The sequence below is a fragment of the Eptesicus fuscus genome, chromosome 7 (genome assembly GCF_027574615.1).
Source record: "Eptesicus fuscus isolate TK198812 chromosome 7, DD_ASM_mEF_20220401, whole genome shotgun sequence".
Lineage (NCBI taxonomy): Eukaryota > Metazoa > Chordata > Mammalia > Chiroptera > Vespertilionidae > Eptesicus > Eptesicus fuscus.
Window position 1 is genome coordinate 16,024,893 of NC_072479.1, and position 13,005 is coordinate 16,037,897.

At 38.5% G+C, this 13,005-nt stretch overlaps 1 protein-coding gene across 3 annotated transcripts in view; it reads right to left on the minus strand.

Moving 5' to 3' along the window:
- Window positions 1-13,005, minus strand: part of WNK1 (WNK lysine deficient protein kinase 1) — a 137,927-nt gene that overhangs the window by 14,341 nt on the left and 110,581 nt on the right. For all 3 annotated transcript variants that reach the window (XM_054718764.1, XM_008153340.3, XM_008153341.3), the window contains 6 exons: window positions 11,213-12,654; window positions 9,596-9,679; window positions 7,147-7,224; window positions 6,629-6,689; window positions 2,849-2,907; window positions 380-1,038 (listed from right to left, as the gene is read on the minus strand). In XM_054718764.1, the coding sequence (XP_054574739.1) occupies window positions 380-1,038; window positions 2,849-2,907; window positions 6,629-6,689; window positions 7,147-7,224; window positions 9,596-9,679; window positions 11,213-12,654 (2,383 nt within the window). The remainder of the gene's footprint in view (window positions 1-379; window positions 1,039-2,848; window positions 2,908-6,628; window positions 6,690-7,146; window positions 7,225-9,595; window positions 9,680-11,212; window positions 12,655-13,005) is intronic.

A 13,005-nucleotide genomic window follows, 5' to 3' on the forward strand; every position in this document is an offset into this window, starting at 1 on the left:
AAGGAGAAGAGATTAACCAAAGATCTTATATACAGACTAGAGGCCCCTCAGCCTGGCCTGAGGGGATCAGGCCAAAACTGGCCCAGTGCACAGATTCGTGCACCAGTGGCGTCCCTCAGCCTGGCCTGCAGGGATTGGGCCAAATATGCGCAGTGGGCCTCCGACATCTCCTGAGGGTTCCCGGATTGCGAGAGGGTGCAGGTCAGGCTGAGAGACCCCACCTGTACACAAATAAGTGCACTGGGCCTCTAGTAAATAAATAAAAAAAAAGAAATGGAGACATTGTTATATTGTAGTGAAAAGAATACTAATACAGGCACCTAATTAAGAGTTAGGTCTTAATTCTGCCATTATTCTTCATAGGAGAAAATATACGTACTTTTCTCGTAGTCGCCGCAGCTCTAACTTTAAGTCTTCATCTTCAATATCTGACTCATTGTCACTACTCATGTAAGAGGAGTTGAGTGAGTTACTAAGGCTTTGACTTAGATTTTGGATAGGAAGGCTCCTCGAGCTCAGTTGAGGAGGGGAGTGTGGACTACCTGAACCATCATCCACATCCCTACTTAGGAAGGCAGCCTCCAAGTCAGAAGATGGCCCATTCAGATGTGAAGGATCTGACAGTTCAGGCTTTCCTTTCTTTGGTATCGCAGCAGGAAGAACAGCTTGCTCCAAATCCATAAAAGGAGATGCCATTGGTCCCTCTTTCTTTGCCTCCGTGACCTTATCTTCAGTTCTTGATACAGAGAAACGACCTACTTGGTTTGCTGTAGTTGTCACCTGAAAACGTCCAACCTTGGTAGGCTGCCCCATTTCTGACTTTGCTTCTGAGACAGGAGTTTTGTGCGCACTATCTGGCATATCTGAAGAGATATCAGGGATTGTCATCCCATTAGGTTCTGGCTTCACCAGGGTACTCTCTGGACTACTACTCGATAGCACTGAGGATTCTGAAGTGCTGGATTCAAAATGAACAGACTTTGCATCTTCAAACTTATTTTTACCCTCTTTCTGGGCATCATCCATTGCAACTGAAACCTGATGGAAAGAGACCAAAGAAAGATTCTTTTAAAAGTCCCTAATATTTATTTTTTAGAATGGACCATAAAAAAAGAAAATAACAGAAACACTTTATTTCCTAGCCAATAAGTAGGCTGATTATCTGTTTACATAGTCCCTCCATTTTTGATTGTGAAAATAAATAGAATACCATTATAGAGAACAACACATCTGTACTGAGATATACAGATTAGATGTATATTCTGAGTGCCTGGCTAAGCTTACTAAGTAAATTACTACTTTTATATCTAATGCACAGGACTCACATTCAAATTTTAGTAAAAACAGAAATAACAACTGGTCATGGAATGTTGGGGATGGCTTGTGAATAAGAAAAACTGCATAGATTAAATCCAATAAATGTTAAATGCCAGCTAAGCTTCAAGAATCAACACAACCAAGCATTATCATGAGAATGTGAACCCTGAGAAAAAGATGCCTACTAAGAAGGGCTCCTGGTGGCTAACTGGCCTCAAATGAAAACAAAACAAAACAAAACAAAACAAAACAAAACAAAACAAATACAGAGCCTAGCAGCCATTTCCATACAGGGGCCTCTCACACAAACTGTGCTTTAGGGAGAAGCCTGCACTGAGCTACCTGTCTGCATGATTTCTGCCATCTGATCCAGCCCTTATGAAAGAGTTCCTAGAATACTATTTTAACCAATAGGACAGAAGCTTTCCCCACCCAATCAGAGCTGAGCAGTTAACAACTTCTTCAACCAATCAGAGTGGCTTTATTCTCTCCTGTGCCTTTTGGACCAACTGTGAGGAATTGGGAGTCCTCATTTGCATGAAGATGGATCAATCAGGGACCAAAGGTGGGGGAGCTTCAGTCTATATAAAATCAGCTCCTTTCTGGCTCTGGGAGCATACTTTCCCTTTCCACCAACGGCTGATGATTACCTTCCCTAGCTGAAGGTCTCTCACCGGAGCAGAGCAAAGCAGACCAGTGCAGGCCAGAGTTTACCAGCATGGAGCAGAGCAGACCAGCAAGGATTAGAGCTGTCTAGCCAGAGTGGGGCCTGACCCCAGGGCTGCCTCACAGCCATGCTGTTTTCACAGCCATGCTGTATCACAATTGAGGTGTTCTGCACTGAATAAAGTTTCCTTCTTCACAGCACCCACAAATTGGGGATTCCTATTGCTGTTGAATTGGTGCCAACAACCACTGGCTGCCAAGAATAATTGAAAAGTAGTTTAAAATCTGTAATAAAAACAGCAGCTTTTGGACCAACTGGGAAAATAAAATGAATAATCAATCACTTGACCCAGTATTTTTACTTCAGAAATTAATCCTAAAAGATTTTCCTAAACATGGAAAATATTTTATATACGAAGTTGTTTACTGTTATTTTAATCATTATGTTGGAAAGCAACCTAATGACTAATAACAGGTGAATGGTTAGGTAAATAAATCATTAGATGAGGGAAAAACTATAACGTATCATTCAGAGTTCAGTGAAGCAAGGGCAATTTTAGGTATACACATATACAGAAAAAAAGGAATGGAAGGAAATAACACCCCAAAAAGTAATCCTGGGGAGGGTGGAAGGATAGGCAGATAGTATCATTTTCTATTATTTATCTACTGTTCTAAATATCCCATATTTTCTTTAATAGCATGTATTATTTTGAATAGGGAAAAATAGTAAGAGCTATAAAGTTCTATACAAAAGAAATGTATCATCAAATTGGCAATTAGGCCCCAAAAGGTAGGTAATAATTCTGTTAAATATACACTCCCCAAAAAGGGGACTCAAATCAAGGAAAAGTGATTGTCTTACCTGAAATCGCCCCGTCTTAAAAACACCAGTTCCTGAACTAGCTGCTGTGACTTGTGACACTAGAACAAATAAATGGAGGAGGAAAAGAACTTAAATCAGCATATCTAGTTAGCTTCTTTTCCCACAGGCCAGAAATATAGCAAAATGAAACTACATATCAGATGAAAGTTGTTAGAGGCAGGGAAAATTTCCTTACCTCCCTTCCCCTTGGGCTTTGTCTAACAAGGGAAAAGTTATTGTTTGCTCTCCTAGAAGATACCTTTAGTATCAAAGATTGTATTGTTTGGGGAAAACTGTCAAAGTCTGAAAATTTATCATTTACCCTCGCCTTTACTTGTACACATGTATGTTGATAAGGCATGTTTGAAGAAATAAGTTCCCTACAGAAGTCCTCCTTATCCACTGGTTCACTTCAGTGGTTTCAGTTATCTACAGTAATTTCAGATATTGAGAGAAAGTGAGAGAAACATGCACATAATTTTTATTACAGTATATTGTTAGAGTTGCTCTATTTTTTATGAGTCATTGTTAGTCTCTTACCATGCTTAATTTATAAATTAAACTTTATCATAGGTATGTATATATAGGAAAAATCATAGTATACATATAGGGTTCCATACTATTTGCAGTTTCAGGCATCTACTGGATACGTCTTGGTACGTATCCCCCACTGGTAATACTGAGTATTGTATAACCAAAGTAGCTTTGCAGCTTAACTACAATATTAGAAGATATTATAAAACTAAGGTTAACAAGCAGTTATACTATTATTCACTCTTTAACTCAAAGATATAAATAAATGAAGGGAACACTGAGATTCTACCTGGGACAGTGGTCGGCAAACTCATTAGTCAACAGAGCCAAATATCAACAGTACAACGATTGAAATTTCTTTTGAGAGCCAAATTTTTTAAACTTAAACTTCTTCTAACGCCACTTCTTCAAAACAGACTCGCCCAGGCTGTGGTATTTTGTGGAAGAGCCACACTCAAGGGGCCAAAGAGCCACATGTGGCTCGCGAGCCGCAGTTTGCTGACCACGGACCTAGGATATTAAGACCCATTTTTAAAAAAATATTTTTTTATTGATTTCAGGGAGACATAGAGACATCAATGATGAGAGAGAATCATTGATTGGCTGCCTCCTGCTCAATCCCCAGGGATCGAACCTGCAGCCCAGGCACGTGCCCTTGACTGGACTCGAACCTAGGATCCTTCAGTCCACAGGCCGATGTTCTATCCACTGAGCCAAACCAGCTAGGGCTATTAAGACCCACTTTTAAATGAAAACCAGCTATGGCAAACTGGTTAGGTAACACTTAGGCAAAATCCTAGAACAAGACAGTAAAGGTGTTAGAACCATTAACATGCAGTTCTGAGCAACTTTAAAGCCACCTAGTTCCTCTCTAGGGATAATCACTTGTTTGAGCTTCTTTCTAGAGATAAATGTAGAATCTACACTGGCATTTTCTATATTTCAGACAACCAGTAGAATACTGATTTTGATATTTTCATATAATGTTACAACTTAGAGATCATTCTGTATCGATGTTTCATTCTTTTTAATGGCTGCATAGTGTTGTACTGAATGTATGCAAACAGTAAATATAATTTTTTAAAAAATGTACAACATTTTAACCAGGCCTCTACTGAACATTTAAGTTATTCAAACTTCTTGCTATTATAAAAATGCTCTAATAAATATTTTCTTATAGGTCTGTGGAATAAATATCTAGGTATGAAAGTGCTGAATCACTGCCATTTAAAACTTCGATAGACAACTAAATTTATCTCCAAAGAGACTATACCAAGTCAATGGTGGCTATTAAATGTTTGAATTTACCAATGAGAAATGAGAAGTGCTATCACTTGTGATTTTATTTTGCATTTCTGTTATCATAAAGAAAGTATTTGCATGCCTACGTTTATTTTTTCTTAATCTTTTATTTCTTGTCCATGTTCAATTTATAGAACTCTTAATATTAGCAAAGTAGCCCTTTTTGGGATATAAATACATGCACATACATACATTTCCCAGTTTTTCATTTATCTTTGGACTAAATGACATGTTTTCCAAGCAGAAAAACTGAAATCTAATACCACTTCTGGGCTGGGTATTAAACACAACAACACCTCTCTCTATATGAGGGATCAGCAAGCTACAATGCATGGACCAAATTCAGCCCACTGCTTGTTTTTGTAAACAAATTTTATTGGAAACAGTGAAACTCATTCATTTATGTATTATCTATTGTAATACATTCATTTATGTATTATCTATGGCGCTACAATAGATTTGAGTAGTTGTGACAGAGATTGTATGGCTAGCAAAGACTAATATATTTACTTTCTAGCCTTCTGCAGGAAAAGTTTGCTGACTCTGATCTAGACAGTTAAAATTTAAGAATAAAGGAAAAATTTCCTTTTGTCTCTCTACAGCACCATTCGTGTAGTATCTTTTCTTTTTTTAATCTTTGATCCATTTGGAATTTATTTTGGTCTAAGGCTAGTGATCTTTGCTTTTCTCCCAGATGGCTGTCCAATTGTCCCAAACCATTTACTGAAATATCCCATCACGTTATGATTTGAAAGGTCACCTTTTTAATATTCTATTTTCCTGTGGTTTGTCCATTTCTAAAATTTATCATTTGTTCCAGTGATTTTTTCGAGTCACTTATTTTACAAGAGAATCAATTCCCTTGAAAATATTTTGAGAGGTTTTAAGTAAAATTTAGCATTTAGGAAAGATAAGAAGAAGAGCACTTAGGTAATCTTATTAATAGTTATACGGAGGACCAGCCAGTGTGGCTCAGTGGTTGAGCATCGACCTATGAACCAGGAGGTCATGGTTCGATTCCTGGTCAAGGCATATGCCCAGGTTGTGGGCCTGATCCCCAGTAGGGGTCACACAGGAGGCAACCAATCAATGATTCTCTCTCATTAATGTTTCTATCTTTCTCTCCCTTCCTCTCTGAAATCAATAAAATGTGTACACACACACACACACACACACACACACACACATATATATCTTAAAAATAGTTATACAGGGAAGTACATTTATGTCAGGTGGTATTGAGAATAGATATATTTTTATAAAAAGGGAAAATTAATATTAAGCATGTGGTATACAAAAATCACATTGCATAAGTATAGCTCACATTTAAGTATTTTCACTATTAAACTTGATTCTGAAGGCAAAAAAAAAATATAACCTCTAAATTTCCTAGATTCTGTGGGACTGATGATTTAAATGAAAAGAGACTCACTACAAAACTTTAGAATAGCAGTAATTGATACAGACTTATGACTAAGCACAAGGTGATAAAAGTCCTAATAAAATATTTAAGTTGATGATACAGGTAATTTTTGCAAAATTAAGTTGGAAGTATGCCTTTCAAAAGAGATTTTATTTTATGGACATGCCAATTCTAATGACTCCAAAAAGAGATAAAAATTATTAAACTGATTAATTGAAATCTTACATTTGTATTTCTACCATCTATGCTATTCAAGTTTATCTCTATATATTTAGTGTCATAAAAGCCAAGAAGTTATCAGTAAATTAACTTTTATATGTGCTTGAATTTTTTCATCTCTCTTAGCAAGAACCTAGGCCTAACTAATAACAAAGGGTTTTATGCTAAGAAACTATCTTTATTCCTTGCATGCTCTCCCTAAAAAAATAAAAATTAAAAAAAAAAGTGTCTTTGAAATAGTAATCATTTATAGGGAGGTAGCATACTTCTAAATTACTATACTTATGTAATATGCTTCTCACCATCCTTCTGAGGCTGTGCTCCTGCTTCTGTAACTGCCGTTGGAGGCACCACGGACACAGGCTGTAAAACACAGATACAGATACCACAAAACCTTTAGCTTTGGTCAGTCTTACAATTTAACCCTTCTACATTGCTTTCTTAATTTTTTCTCATGGATACTTGAGTATAACTTGCATATTCATAGAAAACTAGTTTTAATCAGAATATTATTATGTCACATGCCTGAAAGGAAGAAGGTAAAACTTTAGAGTATAGTCTCCTCTGAATCATAAATACAAAATCTTTGGTATAATTGTAACCAGAGAAAAAGGAAAGTATTTTTCAAATAAAATCTTTTCCAGTTACACTACTGGGTCAGTGTCAATTTTTCATTAACTGGTTTCATTTCTGCTGGCTTGAGAACAAAGAAAGACAAAATAGGTGTTAAAGGTATTAATAGTCTAGTTTACAGTTTATGTTCTAGGAACATAATACATTAGGGTTATGGGAAGATTTTATCAAGATTTTAAAAACTTACACCAACTGCAGATGTTACTGCAATAGTCTCTGGACTAAGTGCTCTTCTCAACTGAGCATCAAGATCTTCCAGAGGTTGCTGGGATTGAATGAAAACAACAATAAATATAGTTTTTTGGCATATCCAGAGCCCCTATGGATAGCCCATTTACATAGGACATACTGTTTTATGCTTTAGATTGACATTACATAACGTATGTCTGTTCACGGAATATGAAACTCAATATACCAAGTTCAACTTAAGATATATTGCTTGAATGATTTATCAGTCTCTCAAAAACGTTATGTCAACCTCAAACCTTAGAGAAACTGTTACATTTATGTTTTTACAGTTTCTAAGTTTTCTTTCTTACCTTTTATGTTTAATGTTACTTAAAGTGATAGAAAAGTTGTCTATTTGTCCTCTCCTTAAAATATATTCTGAAAAATGTATCAAGGTCTATTGGTAGATTAAGAGCATCACATGTTCCCTATTTTCTTTTTGTTTGGTAAATCTTTTGAGACCTTGGCCTTACAAATAAAAGATGGCACTATCAAGGAATATTATTATTTTAATAAAGTCTTAATAATCTATACTCTTATACCTGCCCTCTAAATGACAGCAAGGAGGAACTGGAGGCCTGAGTATTCTATCCTATTAATCAGGTCTTATTACCATCCATCTTAAGGCCATAAACTTTTCTCTTGCCACAGTCACTTAACATCCATCTATCTTGGCTTCCAGCAACCTATTCTTCAATAGCTTTTACTTATGCTATTATTCCCTGTCAATATGTAGGCACTATCCACTTACCCCTCTACATGTCTTATTGCTGTTTCTCATCACATAGCTCTGTTAGAAATTATAAATACATTAGAGGCCCGGTGCACAAATTTGTGCATGGGTAGGGTCCTGAGGGGGTTGGAGGGTGGGGGCCGGGATATGATTGGCCCTCTGGGCGGGTGGCGGGATGCCCTTGCCAGCAAGGGATCTGGATCTGTTCCATTGACATTCATGCCAGTTGTTGGGAGCCACTAGGCAGCAGCTTTTATATTATTCCTTACTGAGCATCTAGGGAGGGGAAGCGGCTGTGGTGCCTGAGGCTGACTTCCAGGAGGCCAACAGATCGCTGTTGGGATCATGCCGGTGGCACTGGGTGCCTGGCCCATTCTCCGGAGATTGGACATGCAGGACTACTGAGGGAGTAAGTGGCTGCCACCAGGCTGGTGGGCCGCCAGGACGGGTTGGTCAACTGAGCAGCGCTCCCACTGTGTGAGTACACTGACCACCAGGGGGCAGCTCTTGCGTTGAGTGTCTGCCCCCTGGTGGTCAGTGCACATCATAGCGACTGGTCATTCGGTCGCTTAGGCTTATATATATATATATAGATGCTTCTAATGAGAAAATAGGTTTGAAACTCCCAATTTACAGAATTCCACAACGCAATTTTTTTCAAAACTTAGTGGCTGATGAAGTGAGTTCTCTGTTGGAGTTAAAACTTTATTATGGTAAGTCCATTAAATTATGTGCTACTGTATATCTTGGATTAAAGAAGTAGACAAATTCAGGCTTTTCAAATTAGCAATTTACTGTTTTTCTTATTTTGTTCTAAAATAAATTCCTAATTTAGTTTTAATGTTTACTAGGCTTGACCCACACAGAAGCTTTTTCATGGTTACAATGGGTGCATAACGAGTACTTCCTATGGGAATTAAACTAAATGTGTGGGGTGTTAGAGTAGGGTGGGAAAGATAAGAATTTAAATACTGTAAGCAATTCTGACCATCATTCTACCCAGTGGGCAGAACTGTGAGACAGGAATCTCACATTCAGGTCACTGGTCTCAGTTCCTCTATGAGGAATCTCATTTCACCTGAGCTGAGTGATTTTTTTATTTAAAGATATATCTTTTTCATGAAACATCACCCTATAACCACCTACATATAAGCCAATTACTTAATTTGATGGTCATTAAAAGAAATGTCAAATTAAAAAAAAATGGTTGCACTAAACTCATAGGAAAAGGGTATTATCAATTATTAGTATGGTACCCTTTCCTAAGGAACTTTCAAAGTTAATTCTGTATACATGTAATTTTTTACTTCCACGATAATCTAGAGCAAATTATCTCATACTTAAGATGCAATTTCACTATTCTACGAATAAGAGAAGGAATTATATTTGTTTGGCAAAATGTAAACTTTGCTATTTTCTTCCTTTGTAAAATATGAAAAAATATTAATATTAAATGTTTTCTGGATGACTTGAAGCAACACTACAAATAAAAGAACTATGAAGCTTCTTACTTTAAATAGGGCTTGGGTTATTAGCTACACTATTTTAAAAGAAAGCTGTTACTAAGTCAAAACCAAATAGAAACCAGAAGTCATGATCCTGCAATGGAGAATTTAAACACCCTTTGTGAAAGAAAATAGGGGCACAAAAAGAAATATGCCAAGTCTTGGGGCACCTGAGATAGTGAAGGTCCTGGAAAAGGTGGCAGCTGTTCACTGGATGGAATACCAGCTAGAAGTTCAGCACCCACTGACACAACCTACAGACAATGAAGAGAAATTCAAGTTCATGAGACACTGAAATGTAAAGACTGGAGAACAAATCAACAATTTAAATTGCAGAAGCATAAGAATAACATGTATCTAGTTAAGGCATGCTTGTCACCTGGGTTACACTCTTAAATAAAGGACACTGTAACCATGATACTATTATAAGGGTTACTGTGACATTCTAATAAAATGAATAGTAAAATTTAATAAGAAGTTATTCTTTAGGGAAAATAGAGGGAACAAAGGTTGTGTGGACATGAGAGGTACAGTCCAGATATTTTTGAACCACTTCTTTGGTACAGTATAATCAAACTTTTCCTAAAACAAACAAGACTTTTCTGAGAAAACAAAAACAATTCAGAAGTAACCAAGGGTCAGGCCTGATAACAAAAGGTATCAGAAATCCAATACTATCAAGCAAGCAATTTGTTTTCTGTCTGAGTAAAGCCTCTATATTAACTACTGTTAACAGAATTTCCTATCAATGGCAATGCATATAATACAGTAGGAAAAAAGTATAGCCTTATTACTTGGAAAAGATCAGAGAGATTGAAGATGGCAGAATGAGAGGAAACCCACCATAGCAGAATTTAAAAACACCTTCTAGTTATTTTATTACTAAGATTAGATTCTTTTCTCCTCCTTTGTATCACATTTATTATTAACTTCCAATTTTTTATTGACCCCATATTATACATCTGTGGAATCTAAGCAAAGCAGATAATTTGCTTCATTCTCATTGAAACAAAGATTATGAACTTCTGTTACTATGTATAATTGCCAGTAGAAGCATTTAGCTCTCTTTCGGGATAAATTCCTTCAATTTGTACCAATTAGGTAGAAAAGCCTGTAATTTTACCTGATTATTATAATTCTAAGAAAATCGTGCAGTATAGATAACCGCCAAATCCTGCCATATTTCAAAAGGAAAAATATCTCATGTTCAGTGTACATATACACTAAAATAACTTATTTATAAATGACTTATAAATCAATCAATCAATCAATCAATCAATCAATCAATTTATTTAAAAAACTAGAGGCCTGGTGCACAAAATTTGTGCATTGTGTGTGTGTGTCCCTCAGCCCAGCCTGCACCCTCTCCAATCTGGGACCCCTCGGGGGACATCCAGGACTACTGGCTCCCAACTGCTTGCCTGCCTGCCTGATTGCCCCTAACCACTTCTGCCTGCCAGCCTGATCACCCCCTAACCACTCCCCTGCCAGCCTGATTGATGCCTAACTGCCCCCCTGCAGGCCTGGTACCCCCCAACTGCCCTCCCCTGCTGGCCATCATGTGGTGGCCATCTTGTGTCCACATGGGGGTGGCCATCTTATGTTGGAGTGATGGTCAACTTGCATATTTATTACCTCTTTATTATATAGGATACCAAGTGCCTATTATCAGCCAGACATTTTTATAACTTCATTTGTAATTTGCAAGGCTGAGTGGAAAAAATGCATATATTAGGAGGAAAAAGAATGGTTATAGTTATTAAATTATTTCAAAACAAGAATCTTACTGGAGCCTTAGTTAAAGGTAGCTTTGATGGAGCAGTTCCAGGTTTCACTCCTGGTGTAGTGCTGACTGGGGCTGAAACATAGCTGACTGAAGTAGAAACTTGCCCAGGTGTTACCACTGGTATAACAGGCAATCCAGTTGTTCCTAATGGCAAACTGGTTGGTGGTAAGCAAGTATTTGTAGTTGAAGTCATGAGTTTGCTTGGTGCAACAGCAGTGGTTGGGATGCCTGGTGTGGCATTGGTTTCTACTACTAGCGATGTCTCCAATGAGACAGAGGCATGTTGAGTTCCAGATGAGCTGTGTTCACTAAAGAGAGATCGTAGCTTTTCCTCTAGAGTCTTTATGTCATCAATCCCAGGAGCTTTGGGCTGTGTATCAGCATCTATTTCAGGACAGTGTGTATGAGGCTGGTTGGGAAGCAAAGCTGGTTGAGGCTGACTATGAATTAGTGTCTGCTGTACAGCAGGCACACTGGCAACAGGCTGTACCAAAGGTGGGACAGTAGGTACTTGGGGTAATAAAGGTGTAGAAGTAGGTCCTGCTGCTTGGGGCAGGACAGGAGTAGAAGCTATAACTGAGGGAATGACCAAAGGATGCACCCCACCAGGTTGAGAAATGGAACTAGATACTGCTGCTCCAGTGGAAGAGGAGGAGGATGGTGCAGAGTGGGACAAAGCCAATCCAGCTGTACTGCTATGAGATATTTTATCAAGTGAGTGTGCACTAACCACCACTGTCTCAGCTAGCGTAGGAGCAGAGGTGCTGCTGCTAAGCTGAAGAGATGGCTGTGAAACTATGCTTGGGAATGGAGTGGTGGTAGAAACTGAGGTTAATGTGGCTGCCCCTGTAGTAGTACTGCCTGCTGATGGCTGAGATAATGCAGGTGGAGGATTAGCCCCTGGGGCAGCAACACTGCTCACTGCAGAGGCTGAAGTTGTTGAAACCGGTCTAGAGGGGAAAGTACCTATACTAGAAACAGCACTCCCAGATGTGGGAGCCAGAACTGACTGGGATGTTGCTGATGTTGAGACAACTGCAGGTATTGTGATGCCTGAAACCACGCTGGAAAGTACTGGTGATTCTTCAGACACAGGTGGTATAGAGAGTTCACTTGAAGTTACACTTGTGCAGGTGGTCATCCCTTTTTCAGTGGGCACTGTAATCTCAGACTGAATTACTGATGTGGAAATGTCATTAAGAGGGCAGCTAGTTACAGGGACTGATACTGAAGATGTGGCTGCTGCTGTGGTGGGGACTCCAGCAATGCTACCCATGGAAGGAGGTACTACTGGAAATGTTGGTCCTGTCTGACTAAAGTTGGGAGGTGCTGTATTGGGTCCTTCTGTCATCTGGGCATTTTTAAGTTCAGAAAAGGCCTGCTGTAGACTAAGGGATGAAGCAGAGTGAGACAAGTTCATTCCATGAGACGTAGAGGCAGCAACTGCAAAGGAAAAGAAAAAATTCTGAATCAGTCCATTGTTAAAGGGTGGATTCAAAAGACTGTCTTAGCAGCCTATTTCTGGATTATCAACTAGGCCACATACCAACAAGGTTTAAAAACTCTTTCAAGGGCCCTGCTGGCATGGCTCAGTCGACCTATGAACCATGAGGTCATAGTTCAATTCCCAGTCAGGGCACACGCCCAGGCTGTGGGCTTGATCCCCAGTGTGGGGCATGTAGGAGGCAGCCGATCAATGATTCTCTCTCATCATTGATGTTTCTATCTCTCTCTCCCTCTCCTTTTCTCTTTGAAATCAATAAAAATATATTAAAACAACAACTCTCCCAAGGA